The 21,900-nt window shown below is 41.4% G+C and overlaps 1 protein-coding gene across 4 annotated transcripts; it reads right to left on the bottom strand.

The window, feature by feature from the left end:
• Window positions 1–281: 281 nt before the first annotated feature.
• Window positions 282–18,654, bottom strand: hps3 (HPS3 biogenesis of lysosomal organelles complex 2 subunit 1). Of its 4 annotated transcripts, none has more exons than XM_056415077.1 (24): window positions 18,576–18,654; window positions 17,697–17,853; window positions 17,510–17,581; window positions 17,118–17,211; window positions 16,910–16,983; window positions 16,271–16,483; window positions 15,711–15,744; window positions 15,433–15,515; window positions 14,894–15,008; window positions 14,410–14,566; window positions 14,242–14,324; window positions 13,434–13,608; window positions 12,861–12,942; window positions 12,612–12,769; window positions 9,868–9,976; window positions 9,129–9,391; window positions 8,284–8,461; window positions 7,715–7,948; window positions 7,270–7,467; window positions 6,812–7,015; window positions 6,507–6,611; window positions 6,160–6,366; window positions 5,941–6,028; window positions 282–692 (listed from the first exon to the last, which is right to left on the bottom strand). In XM_056415077.1, exons 2-24 carry the CDS (start codon window positions 17,745–17,747, stop codon window positions 565–567), a joined length of 3,105 nt encoding a protein of 1,034 aa, XP_056271052.1. In that variant the 5' UTR covers window positions 17,748–17,853; window positions 18,576–18,654; the 3' UTR covers window positions 282–564. The 4 variants fall into 4 exon arrangements, with proteins under 4 accessions (XP_056271052.1, XP_056271054.1, XP_056271053.1 ...); XM_056415079.1 differs by having other exon boundaries at window positions 18,572–18,590; XM_056415078.1 differs by lacking the exon at window positions 18,576–18,654 and adding an exon at window positions 18,342–18,548.
• Between the last annotated feature and the right edge of the window lie 3,246 nt (window positions 18,655–21,900).

Here is a 21,900-nt window from a genome sequence, read left to right as displayed (position 1 = left end):
AAAAAAACGTGTTTCTTTCAGAAAAAGACCTTAAATTACTTCTGCTGTAAACTGGCGCTATAGAAAAAATTACAGGGTGGCAGGCGGAGAAATTTTTTTTTTCAACTCAAAATTGTCTGGGAGCCATATGCCGTCACCAGAAGAGCCATATATGGCTCATGAGTCATAGGTTCCTGACCCCTGACCTAATCTCATCATGTTTTATTTTGAGTGTTGCTTAGACCACACCTCATTCCTCTGATGAGACTTAAAACCACACAATGAAGAATCTGTAATCACCGTGTCAGTCAACGGAGACAGAAGCAAACAGATGACTTTATTCTTCCTGAGAAACATCTCACATAACAAGGCTGTCAAGCAACAGGCATTTAAACTTCAACAGCAAACGAAAGGTTGATTGTAATCTCTTGAGAAATCTGTGCAACGTTAAATGTTTGTTGTTTGTCGAGTCATCCTCAAGCAGCACTGGAGAGGGTCTTTTGAGAAAATCACTCAATCCCCGACTGCTCCGGAGCAGCAGTTGGATTGCCGGCGACTGCTCAGTACGAACCGTATACTTGTCTTTCAGGCCTGCATGTGTCTCTGGCTACATGTCAACAAGTGAGGCAGGAAGTATGAGGCGGTACCATCCTCAGGCATCAGTTCCAGAAACTCTGTTGGACTCGTCTCCATGGCAACCACGACCAGCGTCTCTGTTGGAATAAGAACCGGTCACGTGAAATCATCAACATCCGATCTGATCTCAACTTACTGGCCCTTCCAGTTTCTTTCAGAGTTATTATCCTTCTATTAGAAGCTTGTCGGGTGGTGGATAGATTCTGATTTTCCCAGCTGCTCCTGAACGCATCATCTCACTCTTCCGGTAAGCTCTGGTTGCCAGCTCAACAGCGAGCATGACTTCTTCTTCTCTCCCGCTCCCTCTTGCTCAGTGTGTCTCATGTATAGTTATCCCCCTGCCTCCCTTAATGATAACGATACATGCAACAAGTGTAGTTTATTTGCTCGGTTGGAGGCAGGTCTAAGTGGGTTAGATGCACGGCTCCGCGCTATCGAAGCTCAGACAGCTATGCTAGTTAGCCCGCCCTCTCCCGTAGCCGGCGCGGAGCTACAGTCAGCTGATAGCTGTTCCCCGGCGGTAACCGTGCAGCCGGGTGGTTGGGTAACTGTTCGCAGGAGTAGTAAGTCTACACAGAAGCCCGCTGTGCACCAACCACTTCACGTTTGAACCAGTTTTCCCTGCTCAGCGACACACCCGCTGAGGAACACACCCTGGTTATCGGGAGCTCTAGTCAGGAACGTGAAAATAGCGAAGCCGCGGACCAGAGTCGTGTGCCTCCCGGGGGCCAGAGCGGGCGACGTGGAGTCTTGTTTGAAGCTGCTGGCTAAGGACAAGCGGAGATACAGTCAGATTGTAATACACGCCGGTGGTAATAACCCCCGAGCCCGTCGGTCGGAATTCACTCAAATTAATGTGGAATCGGTGTGTGCTTATGCCAAGACGTTGTCGGACACCGTAATTTTCTCTGGCCCTCTCCCAAATTTGCAGACAGACGAATTGTATAGCCGAATGTCGTCTTTCAACCGCTGGCTGTCGAGGTGGTGCCCAGCGAATAATGTGGGCTACGTAGACAACTGGAAGACTTTCTGGGAAAACCTGATCTGATGAGGAGAGACGGCATTCATCCCACGTTGGACGGAGCGTCTCATTTCTGCGAATATGACCAAGTTGATCACCGGACTTAATCCATGACAACCCAGGGTTCAGATCAGGAACCGGGAGCAGAGTTGTAGTTTAACACCCTTCTCTGCTCTTCCATTCGAGCAGTTACCCACCCATGACTTTAGAGTAGAGACTGTGTCTGTCCCACGGCCACTTCAATTAAATAAATCAAAAGTAAGCAGAAGAGGAGTCGTACACAATAACCTTATACAAGTTAACACCATTATTTCAGCAGTGCAACAAAATAGGACTATTAAATGTGGTCTCCTAAATATTCGATCTGTCATCTAAAGCTGTGTTACTAAATGATTTAATATCAGATAATCACATTGATTTATGTTGCCTAACTGAAACCTGGCTGAGCCATGAAGAATATGTCTGCCTGAATGAATCGACTCCTCCAAGTCATATTAATACTCACATTCCTCGAGGCACCGGTCGAGGAGGTGGAGTAGCAGCCATCTTTGAATCGAGCCTATTAATTAATCCTCAACCAAAATTACACTACACCTCATTTGAAAGCCTTGTTCTTAGTCTTTCACATCCAACCTGGAAAACACTACAGCCAATTCGATTTGTGATTCTGTACCGGCCACCAGGTCCATATTCAGAGTTTATATCTGAATTCTCAGAATTTATATCAAGTTTGGTTCTTAAAACCGATAAAGTTATTATTGTTGGAGATTTTAATATCCATGTGGATGTTGATAATGATTGCCTTAGTGCTGCATTCATCTCCTTGTTGGACTCGATTGGCTTCTGTCAGAGAATACAGAAACCCACTCACAGCTTTGGCCACACGCTTGATCTTGTTCTTACTTATGGCGTTGACATTGAGCATTTGAACGTCTTCCCACAGAATCCTCTGTCAGACCACAACCTCATAACTTTTGAATTTATACTACCGGAGTGTACTCCGTTAGTCAAAAGTTTCTATACCAGATGTCTAACTGACAGTGCTGTAGCTAAATTTAAAGAAGCGATTCCTTCTGTATTTGATTCGATACCACGTCTCAATATAACAGAGGACTCCTGGTCTAACTTTAGTCCGTCCCAGATTGATCATCTTGTTGACAGTGCCACAGGCTCACTGAGAATGACACTGGACTCGATAGCCCCTCTGAAGAAGAAGACAGTGAGGAAGAGGAGGTTTGCTCCCTGGTATAACCCTCAGACCCGCAAACTGAAGCAAACGTCACGAAAGCTTGAACGCATATGGCGTTCAACTAATCTCGAAGAATCCCGCTTAGTTTGGCGAGATAGTCTTAAAAGATATAAGAAGGCCCTCCGTAATGCCAGAGCAGCCTATTACTCATCAGTAATAGAACAAAATAAAAACAACCCCAGGTTTCTCTTCAGCACTGTAGCCAGGCTGACAGAGAGTCACAGCTCTGTGGAGCCGAGCATTCCTATAAACCTCAGTGGTAATGACTTTATGAACTTCTTTAATGAAAAGATTTTAACTATTAGGGACAAGATTAATATTCTCTTGCCCATAACCAGCGCCAATCTGTCCTCAAGTGGAATGGCCTTGGAAACCGCTGTATGCCCTGGTGTATATTTGGAGGGCTTTTCTCCCATCAACCGTGACCAATTATCTTCAACGGTTTCTACTTCTAACACGTCTACCTGTCTCTTGGACCCCATCCCGACGAGGCTGCTTAAAGACGTTTTGCCTTTAATTGGCGGCTCTCTATTAGATATTATCAATGTGTCTCTGCTAACAGGCCACGTACCACACTCCTTCAAAGTAGCTGTTATTAAACCTCTCCTGAAGAAGCCCACTCTGGATCCAGAGGTGTTGGCTAACTACAGACCGATCTCTAACCTCCTTCCTCTCCAAGATCCTTGAGAAAGTGGTCGCAAATCAGTTGTGCGACTTTCTACATCATAATAGTTTATTTGAGAAATTTCAATCAGGATTTAGAAAACAGCACAGCACCGAGACGGCACTGGTGAAAATTACAAATGACCTCTTAATGGCAGCAGATAAAGGACTCCTCTCTGTCCTGGTCTTGTTAGACCTTAGTGCTGCATTCGACACCATTGACCATGACATCCTGTTACAGAGACTGGAGCAGTCGATTGGCATTTCAGGCACGGCACTAATTTGGTTTAAATCCTATTTATCAGATCGATCTCAGTTTGTATTTGTAAACGATGACGCCTCGATAACCACCAACGTTAATCACGGAGTTCCACAAGGTTCTGTGCTTGGACCAATTTTATTTACCTTATACATGCTTCCTTTGGGCAATATTATCAGGAAACACTCCATAAACTTTCATTGTTATGCAGATGATACTCAACTATATTTATCGATAAAACCAGAGGAGAGCAACCAACTCGGTAAAATTCAAGCATGTCTTAAAGACATAAAAACATGGATGACCTGCAACTTCTTGATGTTAAACTCAGACAAAACCAAGTAATTTTACTCGGCCCTGAGCACCTCAGAGATCAATTATCTGGTGATGTGGATTCTGTAGACGGCATTGCCCTGGCATCCAACACCACTGTAAAGAATCTTGGCGTTATCTTTGATCGGGACTTGTCCTTTAACTCCCACGTAAAGCAAATCTCAAGGACTGCATTCTTTCATCTACGTAATATTTCAAAAATCAGGCACATCTTATCTCAAAAAGATGCAGAAAAATTGGTTCACGCGTTCGTTACTTCGAGACTGGATTACTGCAACTCCTTATTATCAGGCTGCTCTAATAAATCACTTAGGTCCCTCCAGTTGATCCAGAATGCTGCAGCTCGTGTTCTCACTAAAACTAAGAAAAGAGATCACATCACTCCTGCACTAGCTGCTCTGCACTGGCTCCCAGTAAAATCAAAAATCACTTTTAAAATTCTTCTTAACGTACAAAGCCTTGATTGGTGATGCACCATCATATCTTAAGGAGCTTGTAGTACCATATTGCCCCACTAGAGAGCTACACTCACTAAATGCGGGACTACTTGTAGTTCCTAGAGTCTTAAAAAGTAGAATGGGAGCCAGAGCCTTTAGTTATCAAGCTCCTCTTTTATGGAACCAGCTTCCAATTTCAGTCCGGGAGGCAGACACAGTCACCTCGTTTAAGAGTAGACTTAAGACCTTCCTCTTTGACAGAGCTTATAGTTAGGGCTGAATCAGGTTTGCCCTGGTCCAGCCCTTGATATGCTGCTATAGGCTTATAGCTGCCGGGGACGTTAGGATGCACTGAGTACCTATCTCCTCTTTTTCTCTCCTTAAGGATGAATTTTCATCTCTCAATCACACGTTACTAACTCTGCTTTCTCCCGAGTCCTTTTGACTTCACGTCTCATGGGGTCATCGGACCCTATGAGACGGCATAGATCCCATCTGCCTGATGGATCATCGAGGTCTGGGCCGTGGAATTCCTGCTCCTGACTGCGCCATTGTCCTGTTGAGACTCCGCCCACTGTTGAGACTCGCCCTCCTCCTCCCCACCGCCATCTGCCTGATGGATCGTGGAGGTCTCCATCGTGGAATATGCCTACTATGAACTATTCATACACTCTGTCATATTCATTGAATGTATTTTAACTCTAAATCTGTCCTTCTGTACACATGACATCTATTGCATCTGTCCATCCTGGAGAGGGATCCTCCTCTGTTGCTCTCCTGCAGGTTTCTTCCTTTTTCCCCTGAAGGGTTATTTGGGAGTTTTTCCTGGTCCGATGTGAGGTTTTGGGGCAGGGATGTCTATGTGTACAGATTGTAAAGCACTCCGAGACAAATTTGTAATTTGTGAAATTGGGCTATACAAATAAACTGAATTGAATTGAATTGGTGCCTCCAGCCACAGTGAAACTTGACTTGATCCACTCAACCTCCATAAATATTGTGTTTATTGCTCATTTGTGCTCTGTTGCTTTGCATTTCTACACTTTAATTAACACATTCTAAGATCTTTTATTTATTTAAATTCATCATTTGTTATGTACACAGCTGATCAGTTATATCTTCTGTAAATAAAATGATGCTTCGTGAAGGTTTCAAATCCTCTCTGTCGCAGTGTCCTCCGTGGCAGCAGCCCTGATTTAGCTTTCTGACCTTGTTTGGACGACCTTTTCAGATTATTGTCTCACAACAGTTCATCAGTAAATTAAGCCAAGTCAAAAATGCCCCAATGTGAGAAGTGCTTTGACTAATTTATGTCGAGTTACCCAAAACTACAGATTAATGGTATTCTGAGAGAGGCGTCTACCTTTGAGAGCGGCCAATAGGATGCTGTTGTCTGCGGCAGCTCTCGTCCTGTTACAAAGCTCTGGGAGCAGCTTCTGCCACCATAACGCCTGTTGAGATTAGACCAGACAGACAGGGTAATACCTCGGATTATCACTGGGTGTAAAATGCAGAATACACCAAACATTCAGACATGAACACAGAACACATTTCAAAGTGCAGGCTACTGCTCAGTACAAACCATATGCTTGTCTTGTAACTGGTGGTTAGCGTAGGCTATGATGGCCTGAGGACATCGGTCCAGCAGCTTTTCAATGCTGCTGTCATATTGACCCGCCCTGGTAGCACAGAGGAGGTGCAGGCTGAAGCCCCATAAGGTTTCCTCTGAAAGACGCTCCATCAGGGGCATGATGGAGCCCACTGACAGGGACGGACCACACAGGAGAGCCTGCAGATGGATACAGGAATAAAATCACTGGACATGAATGATCTCACACCTTGAAGGCAGATGATCTCTGCTCTATTCATAACCCTTCGAGATACTAACTGAGACAAAGTAATGTATGAGTATAGAAGCAGACAAATTACCTGCAGTTTGTATAGCGCCTCCTGGTGTTGAGAGCTGGTGGTGTGCGCTGGATTGAGAACAGTGAGCCACGGGTAGAGAGCGCCGTAATGGGAGCACGAGTTTATCTGAGAGACACACACCAAACATCCAGGACTCTTAGTGCATGAGATTGACATTCAGATTATCTAATTGCTGAACATCACGCTGGTTAAACACAATGAAAGGCTTTTGTCCGTCAATAAAAGTGGTGGTCAAACACCACGAGGAGTCTTGAATTGCTCCCTACCGAACAAAGAGAACAGCAGTCATTTTTTAGCGACAGTACCAGATCGTCAGCACTCTTCAGTGGCCTGCGTCTTGAAGGTGCGTGTGGTTTGTTGCTGTGTGTATCCGAGGTTGTACTCGTCAGTCGGTCGATGTAGACAGACGCCACTCGGAACAGAAGTTCCTGGATGAGAGTTTCCTGTGAGGAGGCCATGAGCATCGCCTCCCAGAAATCCACCTGTAAGCAGTTCTCACAGCCCAGCTCCTAGAAACACACACACACACACACACAAACGCACGCACGCACAGACACATTTGTATTGCCATTCTTTTCTCTATCTTCCATGTGGAATCAATCAAAATGGACAAATCAAAGCGTACACTTTCTTTGTAATAATTTGTTAAGCTTGAAACAAACATGAACAATCACTTAAAACTTCCCTTCTAGCCTCCTAGCTGTGAAACACACACGCTCACACACAAACATACGCTCACATGCACACACACACACACACACACCTTGAAGATGTGATCAGCCTGCTCCAGCTGAACTTTGTTGTTTTCATGTAAAGCCACCACGGCGGCCACAAGCAGTCCTGGTTGGGACTTCGCCAATTGGCGGGTCAACGCCGTGGGACGGGTTTGGGTGTGCTGGCCTCCACCGCCGCCATGCAGCAACAGTCTTGGCTCCTCAATGAACCCGTAGACCAGCAGCATCTGAACACAAACATTTGCGAACATAATTAATAAACATAGAGCTTATACATGTTTCAATGAAAGCTATAAGGTAGTTCCTCGAATTGGAAGCACTTGGATATCAATGTGTTTTTATATGGAAAGTGTGTATTTTTAGAGTGTATTTAAAAAGGACTGTTTATTGACGACATATTTCTTCTTCACCAGGAAGCAAGCCGTAACGCCCACATACACAAAAACCTACACACACACCCCTGTATCATCTAACCTCAGCGTGTCTTTCCATCAGATGTGTGTACTGTGGCATGTCGTCCAAACGCAGCATCATGGTTGCCATGGTGGTTGTCAAAGGAACAGAGACGCCAGCTTTGTCTTCCAGATGTTGTAGGATTTGCAGGGTCTGGGCAGGACTGATGTTTATCAGGGACGGGCTGGCACACACACTGACAAGCTGTGAGGGCTCGGATTGGCTGAAAATCTCTATGACCTCATCAGCTGCCTCCTGCAGAAAAATGATTATTTCATTATTCTGTTCTTTTAGTTTTCTTGTGCATTCTTATTTCAGAAAACTATTTCATTGTGTAACACAAATAAACCAAATGAATATCAAAAATGATCAATAATTACTAAATTATATGTTTTATAGACAATTTATGGTTTGTGTAATAGACTTCTCGAGCTGAGAAAAAAGAACGTTGTCAACATTAACATTGAAATTTGGCTGTGAATGGCTTAGTTAGGGTGCACAGAAGCACAGAAGCAGATGGAAACAGACCGTTTTTAATGGAACATTGTCACTTAAAAAACACATCTCTCTAATATTATGTTTGCATTTACCCGACTGAGAGTCTGCTCTGTTTCTTCAAACAGGTAATGCTTCAGGTAGAAGAGGAACCCGGGGCCGTAGGAGTGAGGGCTGCTGGGAAGCGGCCGGTTCCTGGCCGTGATCTCTGTGACTGACAGATCAGACATCCTGTAGTACGGCAGAGCCAGGTGGCAGTCCTTCTGACTCGCCCTTACAGAACAGAAAAGCATAGAATTATGGCAGGAATATCTTTAAGTCTACCAACACACAACTTCTGATCATCAATAAAGAATATTAAGAAATATATACCAAACATTCAAGCAATTTAAAATGTCAAATTGGGCTCGTGGAAATTGTGGCATTTTACACTATTTTCTGACATTTTTAAGATAAAAATAAAAATAATAATAATTTTACACAATAATAAAAATAATAAGAATAATTAGCAAGTCATTCATCATCAAACCTTATTTTTCCTTGCCGTCCCAAACAGATCTGAACATACTCAAAGTAAGTAATTATAGCAATGCAATTATCTCAACAAAATCCTTTAACTTCAAATATTAAAATCTCATCGAAAGTTTATGAGTAAGGTCAAATAAACTGGGATTTATTCATTTTAAGGGGTTTTAAAATCTAATTGTGTTGCCCAAATGGTTAAATTTGGCTAATAAGCTCATCATTCCGTCTTAATGCTTTATCTTTTTATTAATTATGATAATTAAACCATTTTTTTTTTGCTAATCAAAATGTGTTGGGGAACCTCAGTTCATATTCAGGGGTGTGGACATAGATTAAAAGATGATTCAGGTATTTCTCAGGTTTTAAGGGATGCTTGTCCTTTAGCGAAGTGTGTGCATGTGTGTGTGTGTGTTACCTGCTGAAACAGTCTCCCAGCTGTGCACAGTTTTGTCGGAGTGCCTCCTCCAGTTCTTGTCTGTCTGTCTGTACAGCTGTCTGCTTCTCAGCTGGTCCATCTGCATCTGTCTGCAGAGACAGCGCGGGGTCTCCCTCAACGCGTGGTTGCTGCTCTGATGTTTGGAGTAAGGCGCTGCGGATGAGGAGGTGAGCTTCGCTCAGCAGGTGCCGAAGACTTTGAGCCTGTGGGTTGGTCTCCGCGTACCGCTCGCTGTATTCCACCTGACACAGACACCGAGTGAGTGGATCGACTCATAAACAGGCAACATGTACATATCCAGTAAGCTTCACATCTTCAGAGTGCATCTTATCTTTTCTTTCTGTAATCTAGCCCTACAACCTTACTTTTGAGGAAGCTTAGAAAGTTAGAAAAAAAAGTCTTAACAAGAATTTTCAATGAATTCCTGTTTTTATAAGGAAAGAATACCAGAGGTCATCAAGCCACATTTAGGAAATATTTAACCTGAAAATACTTGAAATAATCTCGCTAACCTGTAACCATTGTACTTTGTTAGAAAATAAAACTTGAAGGAACTAATTACAGACAATGAGAAAATAGACTTTGCAATGCAGATACATAGTTAATGTAATATTTATGGTTTTCATTTACTTTTTCTCTTTTCTATATTTCTTTTGGTGTTGTTTCTGACATTCAGATCAAGTGGATATTATCAGGGGAGTGGGCATGTTTGCGTTACCATCTCTTGGTAGAGAGTGAGTGGGGAGACAGTGTCGACCACATAGAGGTTCCATCCGTGTCCTGCAGTGCTGGTTTCTTTGGGGGAAGAGATTGTCCACTTCCTGCTCCTGAGGTCAGCGGTCAAAGAGAGAAAAGTCAAACAGAGATGCACTAAACTCTATGTTTTATCTCACTGAGTAGATGTTTCGCTGGTCTCAAAATCAGCAAACTGTTCAAAGTGAATTTCCCATGAGTCATGGAAACAATTGTATCAACAACAGTGAGTACAAATGTAAACATGTGCCGACTACGCTCCAGTCTGAAGTCTAGAAGCTGACATTCAGCCTAAATATTTCCTAGTTAAAATTATTTTTAAGCGATAGGATTATATAACCTATAAATACCTATTGTGGACATGTTTGTTGAGGGCCAACAAGTACATTATGGCAGATTTTACAGGAGAGACTAAACTAATTTTGATCCATCAAATCAGCAGCTGATGCCATGTAATGAACATAATATTGTATTTGTGTTGTTAGATTGAGCATCTCTATAAAACCAATATTGCTGGAATATAAAATATGTATTGAACATTCGAAACATGGCAAGAGTTTGAGATACACCTTTTTGACACAAACATTGTCCCACTGGACTAATGCAGAATATGGTTGTATGTAACTAAACACATGATGTCCATGCAATTATACTTATGTGAATAGTGAAGATTAACAGTATAGTGAACATTTCATGAGCAGTTATTCCATGAACCAAGTGGAGAAATGCTTCCTGCTCCCGTTTCATGACAGTAGAATTTCTGGATAAATAGTTTCCAATATCACCAACATATCAACAGCCTTTGAGCTACAGTTCATATGTACTACAGTACATCAACTGCCTTAACTGCCCTGTGGTAAGACATATTACTACATTAAACATGAACAAGCAAACAGTTAGTTATTAATTGTTATTATTGTTAGTGAGCAGGTCAACATGGTATAAAAGGTCACCTGGGGCCTTATGGTTCCTTTTGTGTGTGTGTGTTTGTGTGTCACATTAGTCGTGACGTGTGGATCAAAACCTGGAGATTTACCAAAGAGATGATTGTTGGAAGATGTGTTTAGTCACTGCTCTTAAACTTTAGGAATCATCGTAGTACATTTACAATAAAACCTGGACCATCCAAAGAGCAGACTGAGACCAGATATGGACTTTAGGGTCTTTCTACATTACTTGTCAAAGACTTGTATGGGTCCAGAATCACTCTCTGAGGTCACGGATAACAACGATGGCCAACCCTGGAAATACTTATATAAATAGATCTGAACTTGCAATTATTGGCAGTCGCTATTTTGGAGAAGGTGCCACTATCTAAATCCTTGAGATGCAACTATAACAAGGGCTGCATTACTTATTTTCATTTCTATAAGAATATATAAATTTTATTAAAAAGATAAGTACACATGTGCGTACGCCTGGTTTACAAGAAACCAGGAATCTGTGCCATAAAGCTGGATTATTAGATCAGCTGAGTAAAATCCAAAACAGGTTTTATTTCACTAAAAAGAGAATTCATTTGTGAAAAAAACATCACACACACACTGAGGACCGTTAGGTAGGTTATGGCTGGATTGGTTTAGGAACTAAAAACACGAAGTGTTGTCTCTTTTAGACCAAACTGCAAAGGCACATAGACATTTAGATCATCAAATAATCACGGTCTGAAATCACGGGCTATTTTAAGGTTTTAGTATATTGCCATATGGAGAAGCTTGATTTAAGAAAATAATGTACATTTGCAGACCATAGGTAATAAAATCTTGGAACCCATCGGCTGTTGTCTAGAGATGATTACACTTTTAACGGTTTAAAATGAGCTCGTAAACTGGCTGCTTGTGAAACATGGGGTCGTACATGTTGTCTCTAAATCAAACTCTAGACCGATAGCCATTGTTGGTACGGGTGTACTTCTGAGTTATACAATATAAGTCTGATTTAATTTTCCTAATGAATATTTGACGACTTGTAGGCAATGGAAAAATCCTAGTACCTTTACTTCCCTCCTTCGCCAAATGAAGTAGTACTTGTTTGCCCCGAAAGAAAATTAGCCTGAAGGTGTACATGAGGACAAAGAAATACCTGAACATGTTGAACCTTTTCTTTACACCGTTTTTGTCATAAAGTTGAAAAAACTGCAACACTGATGTTCCAGTTGAGGCTAGTTTTCATCTACTTGCAGGTAGGAAGACAGCTTTCAGAGAAAAATACGAAAAAGGGCTTCCTTGGAAGCAGAGGGGAAAAAAAGTATTTAATTCTGTGACATTAAAGCTAATATAGAATCCAAAGCGTCAAGGTTTCCTCTTTTAATAAGGGCTGCTAAAATGATTGGGTTAACAATCATCCGCTACAGCGAGTATTTCAAGGGTTTCTTGGCGATGCAGCGTGGTCTAGAAGTGACAACTGAGACTGTGGCGGGTTTGGGGTTTAGGGTTTGTCTTACAGGAAGGGGCGTGTAAGAAGGCTCTCCAGAGCCGGCGTGGTTGCGGGATAGATTCCCACCGCCAGGAAAATACCAATCAGCAAGGTGTGTTCTTTCAACTCACTAAAATAACACACACAGTAAACAGGTGTATAAATGCATGTCTGCCTGCACACACCACATTACCAGTGCTGATGGTATTCTGGTACCCGAAGGGAGGTATCTGACGATATGAAAGGTGTATGATTTATACACCATCATTGTTTGTGTGTGTGTGTGAGACTTACAGGCATCTGCGTTGTGGGGTGCGTTCTGATTCCTCTGGTGCCTCCGTGTCGGCGGTGGAGAGCAGGATAACATGGCGGCCGGAGACACACACTGAGCGCAGACCAATGAACAGCTGCAACCTGAGCGCACACACCTCCAGGCTGCAGGGTGGACAGGCCTTCAACCGCACACAGAGTGGAGAGCCTGAATCGGTGAGTACATCAGTGGGGAGGCCACACAGCAAGGTTTTAAAAAGGTGATGCTCACACCTTCATGGTGGTATCGATGTAGGGGTCTTCCATCCTGGCTGCTACTGCCGCACAGCGCACGGTGAAACACTGCAATGCACTCCTACCAGCCACGCACAGGAGAGGAGATCAAACTTACTGGTGTGCCAAACAAAAACATATCCCATTGTCAGTCACTTTGTCTAGTATTGAGGCTTAAATACGTGAGGTATTTTTCAAAAGACTCATTGGACAAGAACAACTCTTACGAACACATTAGTTCTCAAGTGGTTTGTACGAGTGATTGTCGTATTCACCAATTAACGCATAATCTAATCTGGTATTATTGGGGGTGTTAATTATGCTAATTTACAATTTGCATTGAACACCGGCTCATTTTCACATATTCATCATGCTAACGCTGGTCATTTACACGGTTATCTTAAAGTAGACGCATTTGACGCAGCACACAAAAAAGGAGGAGAAAGTTAAGAGAAGGATAGAAAAATGTTCTTGCATGATATTCAAAAGTCTTTCAAGATGTGGATGTCTTTACAAGTTGCGATTCAGTGAAGGTGATTTGATTTCCATATCAAAATCAGACTGCGGACGCACTTTGTTATGACGTGCAACAGGTGGTCTGTTAGCACCGCCTTCAGGACCTTCTCTGGATACTGATAGGCCGAGAGGAGCTCGACGCCGCCCTTCAGACTGTACAGGTAGCCAGCGGACGGGAGAGAGAAGAAGCAGAATATGCACAATGGTTCTTCCAGAGATTCTGACTGGTTACCTGGAGCGAGGAAGACAGAGAGAACAGTGTTCCCATGTTGTGGTTTGTATAATTTATATTCACAGTTATTGAGTCCTGAAACTTTAGAGATTGTATAATCAGTGAAAGAATATGACATCAGTTCTAATGCTAATCAAGTTTTACTGAAGAAGCTCCTCTTTTTCTGGTGCTTACCCGCCCGTCTATAATGATTTACAAATCAAGCCCAATGTTTCATGAATATTCCAGAATTATGTGTGATTTCGACTGATAACAAGTGCAGAGAGAAAAGCCTCATTAGCTCTTGTTTCAAGATGTTATTTTTTTTGAGAAAAGAAACTGCACTGCGAAGAAAATGTCAGTCAACTGACAACATTTATTTTCAGAAACATAGATCCCGAAGGTGAAATGTTATAATTGGTTAAGAATGATGGGAGTTGCAGTGAATGCTATGCAGGGCTTTGCTGCAACCAAATGAAGGTGTAACTGGTCTGAATATATTAATGCTCTGATGGAAATGTTTCCATTTACTGCCCTATTAATATTGTTTCGACATACATGGAAGTTGAGTCGTAACCCCAATTCCAGTGGCAACTCGTGCTACTTTTGTTCTGACACCCACATCTGTATCTCATGCTGTATGGCGGTACTGACCGGTGAACAGCGGGTAGAGCTGTAGAGAGTGGAGTTGAGTCTCCTCCACACTGCAGCCCTGGAAGAAGTCTGGAGTAAAACGCCTGCAAGAGGGACGAGACATGCGAGTTGAAAACACCTCACAGCAAAAATATGCCCAGTGTGAACCTCAGAAATACATTTACTCACCTGAAGAGAACATAAGACAGAGTGCATTGCCCTGTGCTGTCCTCCAGGCCGGTCTTTTCGACGCGAACAGGAATGTCACAGTTTTTAGCTCGATCACCGAGCAACTCCTGGTGTCTCAGAAGGACCTGAAAGTCTGCCTGGTCTTCCAGATGATCTGCTGCACACACACACACACATAGACCACACACAAGTTAATGATAGTATGGTGTGAAGTGAAATTCTATCTTCTAAACATTATGGCCTTCTCCATAGCAAATTTCACCTATTTTAAATATGTGCCTCATGGCGGTAATCTTTTTAATTTATTATTAAAAAATGGATTTTCTGGATCTGCAACAGACAAATACTGCCACCAGTTGCAAACTCAAATTGAAGATTAAAAACGTTCTTTGAGAATCCATGGTTTCTTACAGTCTGTAAACTAAACTAAACCAAAGAACAGATGGAGTTGGTGTCAATCATTAAAGAGGGAAAACAAACAGACTTTTCTTTGTGTCCGATGATTCTTCCAGGGTTTTAGATTCAGAGGATATGTCCAGTTTTAAAACCAGCACTTCCAGCTCCGCCTGAACTGCCACATATCTTCCACAAAGCGCCACCTAGGGGTCAGAGGAGGTCAATTTGAATAGTTTGAACTTCTGAAATACCTAAATAAAAAGATTTAGGATTGTTGCCCCATTTATTATCTGGATTTTCCAAGTAAAGTTTAACTTAGAATTGCTGATCACCAAAAAATGTCAGTTGTTAAAAGAATTACAGCAAAACAAATGAGAACCGGAAACAATTTGGATAGTATGGATTATAATGATTGTGTTTAACAAATCAAGAAAGTAGTTATACTGTTGTGTACAGTTTTTATGGCTTATAATTAATTAGGGGATTATGTACACACAAAGAAACCAGACCAGTTAGTATGGGCGTTATTTACTGGTACAAATCTGTAGCAGATAAATAGATTGAACAATGAGGAAAATAAAAGTGATTAAACTGAAGAGTAAAAAAGACAAATTGAAAAAGAAGTACCTGTTTCGGCTTGATTTTTGGAAGATGCAGGACAACTAAGCGTTCAAAATCAAGAAAATTCTGGTTTGAACATATGATCTGATCTGAAAACAAAGAAAGGATAGATGATGTTTAGGTATATGTATCATATATGTAACAGTATATGTCACATAAAAGTGACATATTCAAGTCATAAACCAGAAATTAAAAAATTAATGAACTAAGTAGGAGAATATGTGAACGTGTATAAAGGCAGAGAACATTATTATGAAGTGTATGTGTTACTTTGATTGAGTTACCTTGACCCAGACTGGAACTCTGCAGACTTTCATTCTGTTGGTTTGTTTTCAGAGAAAGATTTATTAAGCCACTGCAACATGTAATGTGTCAAAAGTTCACTTGTGTTGTTTAACAATGATATGTTGATGATATAAACCGGATGATAAAATAAGACTTCTACTACATTTGATATTGTAATACTTGTTGAAGGCTTAAAGAATAAATTACATTTTAATGTTGTGGAAAACGGTCACTTCCCATTACTGGCAGGTCTGAACACGAACCAAAATGTCACATAAAACCCATTTATTTAAATCTGCTTTTAGCCTGTGATACCAGTTTTTATTTTGTTTCTCACTATTGTCATCTTTCTTGTTTTACTGTTTCTTCTATTTTTTTATCTTCACCATGTAAAGTACCGTAAGTACCTTTTAAGGCGCTATACAAATAAAATGTATTATTATTATTATTATTATTATTATTAATTAAATCATATTAAGGAAGTCAAAATGTGGAATTATTTCCATCTTTGAATTTAAATATTCTAACCATAGTTTCAGAAGAGCAGGCGGACTCTTACCAGGCTCAGCTGGCTCTGTCTCCTCAAAGCAAACAGAACCAGCGTGCTCTCACAGCCGACCACAAGGTCTCCTGTTACTGAGCAACACGCCACAGCAACAGGGCGCTCTGACAGAGGGATCTCAATGATCTCCATCTGCACTCCGCCACGCACAGACGCCCCACCCAGCAGGTGGCCCAACAAGCGCACCCCGACACGGGCCTTTCCCTCCGCCTGAATAGAGAGCAAGAAACAAGTCGATCAAAATACGTACATGGAGTAAATTAATTAATATTGCAGTTGATATACAGATTAAAAATTAACTATTAAGTTTCATACTCAGAAACACATTCATAGATAATCTTCAATAATACTCTGGACTGCTGATCCTAAAATACGTCTTCATTTGTCTTTGGTATATTTCCACACACATGTGTGGACCAGGACCAATTCATACCAGGTTTAATGTTAGTACCACATTAGTACCTAAGAGACAAATAATATATGATTTATATTTTGTGAGATTAAAGCTATACATTTCTATTCTGTTTCATAGTTTAGATAATATGGATTAAATTAAGGTAACATATCATATCAAAGAGAAAGAAAAAAAAATAGGGTGCACATACATTTGATAGCACTACAACATTAAGTGTGTACCTGATGGCGCCAGTTGGTGTAGGCTCTCAGGTAGGTGGCGCTGTTTTTCTCCTCGATTGTCACCAGGTAATCTCCTGGATGTCATGGATGGAGGTAGAAAGGAAAGCAAGGGAGTAACATTTCTGTTGCCGGCTGCCTCGCTAACATATAAGGCTAACGACAAATAAAGAGGGAGGGGGACCAAAAAGAGAGGTCATGTTTTTATTACCTATCTTGCTGTGCTGGATGTTCTTCACAGTGCCCATGGTGGCAAAGCGACAGATGAGAGGGCAGCCCTCCTTCTCCACACTGTAGGCATCCACCTTGGTTCAGTTCACATCACAACATAGTCAGAATCCTGCAGAAACCTTTCATCTCCAGAATGTTAGCTCTTGTGTGACGCAAGAGTATTCAGACAATCTGCAGACATGTAGATGTGTTCTTTATGAGGTGACACTGATCCTGTAGGTATGAGTTAATATTAGCTTTTTAAATAAGTATTGGATACCCATTAAATAATGCATCATAGGTTCTTCCGATTACATATAGTTTCCATTTTCACACAAATAAATAATAAAAACAGGAGTATGGTTTAAAAATATGCATATTTTGAAAGGTAACCTTGCATCCTCCAGCAGCCACCACGAACAGGGCTCCACCTCCACAGCAGATCAGTCCAGGCTCCTGCTCCACCTGAGGCACAGAGAGGGAAGCAAGAGGAGTTAAGACTTGATACAGACACAAAACAGAATGTGGATGATTAAAATTGTTTGAATAATGTAGTAAGTATCAGACCGTATCAATCTACCTTTACTATCTGCTGTGAGGAGAAAGGATGGCAGTTGTAGACATGCACCATGTTTGGTCTGCGTCTTGGAGAGAGGCTTCATTCAAATGTGACAAGGTTACTGACTGCTGCTTCCTCTTCTGTTTGGGTTTCTTGGAGGACCCATCAAGCAGGAGACCTACAATCATTAAAAAGGCTTATTAGATCGAGATATTATGAGACAGGTTGGTTATCACACAGGTAAATGGTCCAATTCACATAATGTTAATTTGTAAAAACACATCACTGTGGGCTTGAAAAAAATGTAAATTGTACTTTTTTCAATATGTTTGAACATATTTTTGACAAACTAAACGATTAATCAAGACAATCTGTAGATTCAATCAATATTTTAAAACATAATCGTCCATTACAGCCCCAACGTAATTGCACATGTAAACCATCTTTATTAACATGCATCACATGTAATACAGCATTTCACATGTGATGGATTCACAAATACAATTGGATTCTGGTTTTCAGACACTTACATAGACGAATTTACATGACTATTACGGCGGAGGTAAATACAAGTTTTGTTTGTGGAACTTAAACGCACTTTAAAAGCAATATACCAAAGTGAGCCAAATAAAACGAGCCAAACATGCAACATGACCAACCACTAACTTTACTTAAATGTTGAATCCAGCTTCTCTTGCATCTCTGGGAGTGGGGTTGAAACAAGGCTGCAGTGTGTGTGTTTCTCTAATCGATATCACATGCCGCAGTCTCGTGAGCAGCAGAGGGTGTGCGCGTAACTCACAATTCCTCTTCGGTTTACTCGCTCTGTAGTTGCAGATAGGCGCAACGTAGAGTCTTTAGAAAAGTGAAAGGAAGACAGATTCTTTGTTTAGTACCTACTTTTCTGACAAGGCTTTAGTTCCTTTTCTTTTCCTTCTAGCTTAGAGCATTTACGGCTGCTGCAGTTTATTGATTTCACGCTGTCAAGCAGGAAGTGAAGAGTGAACCACAACAGCAAGCGCCCGCCCACTCTCGATTTTCATTGGCTCACTTTCCTGCTTGAATTGCGTTTGACGTTCATGTTGCTATGGTTGCTACCGAGCTGTCAATCAAAAGGGTGGATACGATTCAAAGTTGTAGTTTTTTAGACTTTTATTTCATTGTATTTGTCTATATTTTCTCATCCGTTCATGGCTGTGTAAACGCTGTAGGCAGCAGTATTGTCAATTTTTAAAATATGTTTCTATTTCATCAAGAGAACCAAATTAAGATAATTTCAAATATCTATTTAATAATCTATGATATTAAACTGCATATATGTGTGTATGTAAAGGACAATCAATTACAAAGTATGCCTCCTCCGAAGCAGGCTACTGCTTTTGCTTTTTGAAGAACTATACAAATACACACAACAACACTTATCTTGGGAATATAACTACAGAGTATTAACAGAGTGAAACAATCATAAAAATCTATAAAAATAATAAATGATGTCATACATTTTTTAAATAACAATTAACACTTTGACAGTCAACAACCTGCTGCAATTGAGACAACTTGAGTCCAATTTAAAATCTATTTATTCAAGTCATTTTGTTGTGTTTACTGTTCAATAAAACAAACTTAGATTGTTGAAAGACCAAATGGAGAAGAGTTACTTAAAACGAAAAATAAATAGGAACAACAACTGATAATAAATGTATACAATACTGCTGCAATTAATCATAATGCTACTATACCTCCTGTATTCAATAGTGGCGGACAAGCCTTTTCAAATAGCCTAATTTTTATAATTTTAGTTTTGTGACAACCAGGTAGAGGAAGAAACAGACTCAAGGAACACTCAAGGAACAAGCTCATGGAACAGGTTCATGGAGCAGAGTCATGGAGCAGAGTCATGGAACAGAGTCATGGAACAGGTTCACGAAACAGTCTCATGGAACAGACTCACGGAACAGAGTCACGGAACAGGCTCATGGAACAGACTCATGGAACAGGCTCATGGAACAGACTCATGGAACAGGTTCATGGAACAGACTCATGGAACAGGTTCATGGAACAGGCTCATGGAACAGAGTCATGGAACAGTCTCATGGAACAGTCTCATGGAACAGAGTCATGGAACAGGCTCTCGGAACAAACTCATGGAACAGGTTCATGGAACAGGCTCATGGAACAGGTTCATGGAACAGGCTCATGGAACAGACTCAAAGCTCAGCAGAGCACAGTAGTCAAAACAAAGGAAGTTGGTTCATGAATGGCTTTAACCAGATTATATATAATGACAATGTAAAGTTGTTATTACTATTATTAGGGCCCTATCACTGAATTATTCAGAGGACCTTCTTTCTTAAAATGTTCGTTATTATTATTTAGATTTGCGGTCAGAACAATCAAAAGACTGTTGTTATAAAAGCTTTGAGGTGTCATCAATCAACGTGGATGTGGTCACCTGCAGCCCAGGCCAACCTCAGCTTTTTGCCCCTGAAGATGAGAGTTCCCTGGTGGAGTATTGTTTGTTCTCTGCCAGTCATGTGCATCCTCAAACAAAGTATCAGGTGCTGGCCCAAGCTCTGGCCATTCATAATTATCGTAATCCGCACAAACCCAGGACTGTTCTCGGCCAAACCTGGTGGATTAATTTCAGGGAGTGGCATCACCATCGCCTTACCTCCCACATCCCAGCCAATAATGACCACAGTAAGAAATTATGCATAAGAAGGGGTTCACTCAAAGACATCCCCTTTTCCCGGTTACCTCCGCCTGAGAGTCCACCTTCCTCTCCATCTTCCAATCCCTACCTTACATTATAAACAGTAAATGTTAGAGACTTGTAAGACCGCTGCTAAATACATTTTCGTTGTCTGACATATTACGTTTGTATATTGCATTATGTGTGCAAATGTATGTTTTGCTTAATACACAGTTTTAAATTTGATTTTGATTTCACACAGGCCCCAGCAGGTGTTGGTATGCACTGCACATGTGAAAAATGTAGAGGCATTACATAATCTATCATGTATTTCTTAATAGCAGAAAAGACATAATTTGACATCCATTTGATGGAAAAGACCACATGGGGGCAGGAGTTTACCAACGAGGGAGTCAGTCATGAATAAGAGACACGACCAAATGTATTTGCCCATGCAGATGTTCTGTTGTTTATGATTCTTTCTCCAAAAACTGTTCATAACTCCAAAATATATATTTTTGGACTTGGAGAGACATAAATGTTGGTATTTTTGATGCCTTGATGTTCGGTTTTGTTGTATAGTTTATTCTATTAAAATTGCAGTTTATATACAGTAGGCCTACGTGAATTCTTACAACACTGACATTACAAACCGTAACGTTTACAGACATATCTTTTATCTGGCCCATATAAGTAAGTAAAATGTGATAATACATTACTTTGATTAGTTGGATGAATAATTCAACCCCACTTGGTATATTCCATGCATCATATCCAGGATGCCTGTTAAATAGACATATTTACTAATTAACACGTGCAGCTAGTAGTCCGGTTTACACTGTTAACACGGTGTGTGTGTGTGGGGGGGGGGGGGTCAGCAGCACTGGGGCACAATTGTACTTCCAATCATCTACTGGGGAAAAAAATACCACTAGAAGGATGCATAGTTGTTTTTTATGTGATAAGTAATGTTGGCCAACCAGTAAAGGGACCGAGTAGCGTCACTGTAGTGTAACGCTCGCGAGGTTATCCCCCCCCCCCCCCCCTGCTGACAGGCACTTCAAGGTTGTGGCTTTTTGCACATATCAGCGGAGGTGTGCGGCAGCTGGAGTGGCTGTCATTCATGGACCGAAACTTTGCAGTAACCAGTGCACCGTTCCGAAGGGCTATATAGCAACAACAACAAAATAAATGTACAAAAATATTAATCCTCAGCCAGTGTTGTCCGCGCTGCGTGCGCGCAGCAGTCCGCTGCACCGCCTCTGTGTTCCTGTCGCTCTGCAACTCCCGCAAGGTGAGACACATTTTTTAACTTCCACGATTGGCATTTCATTTTGATTCGTGAACAAGTTTCTGGTGAAAGACGTGCAGTCCGTGTTTCGACGCCCTGAAGATGCGCGCTGCCGGTCACCACCTGGCAGCGCGCACGTTGAGGCTGCAACTTGACGTGATGCTTCTTGAACATCGTTTGGTGCAACGATTTTAAAAAACGAAGAAGAAAAAAACCATTTTTCAAGAGTATTCCCGCTTGAG

This window comes from Pseudoliparis swirei, chromosome 5 (assembly GCF_029220125.1).
Source record: "Pseudoliparis swirei isolate HS2019 ecotype Mariana Trench chromosome 5, NWPU_hadal_v1, whole genome shotgun sequence".
Taxonomy (NCBI): Eukaryota; Metazoa; Chordata; class Actinopteri; order Perciformes; family Liparidae; genus Pseudoliparis; species Pseudoliparis swirei.
This window is presented reverse-complemented; position numbering and strand designations above follow the sequence as displayed.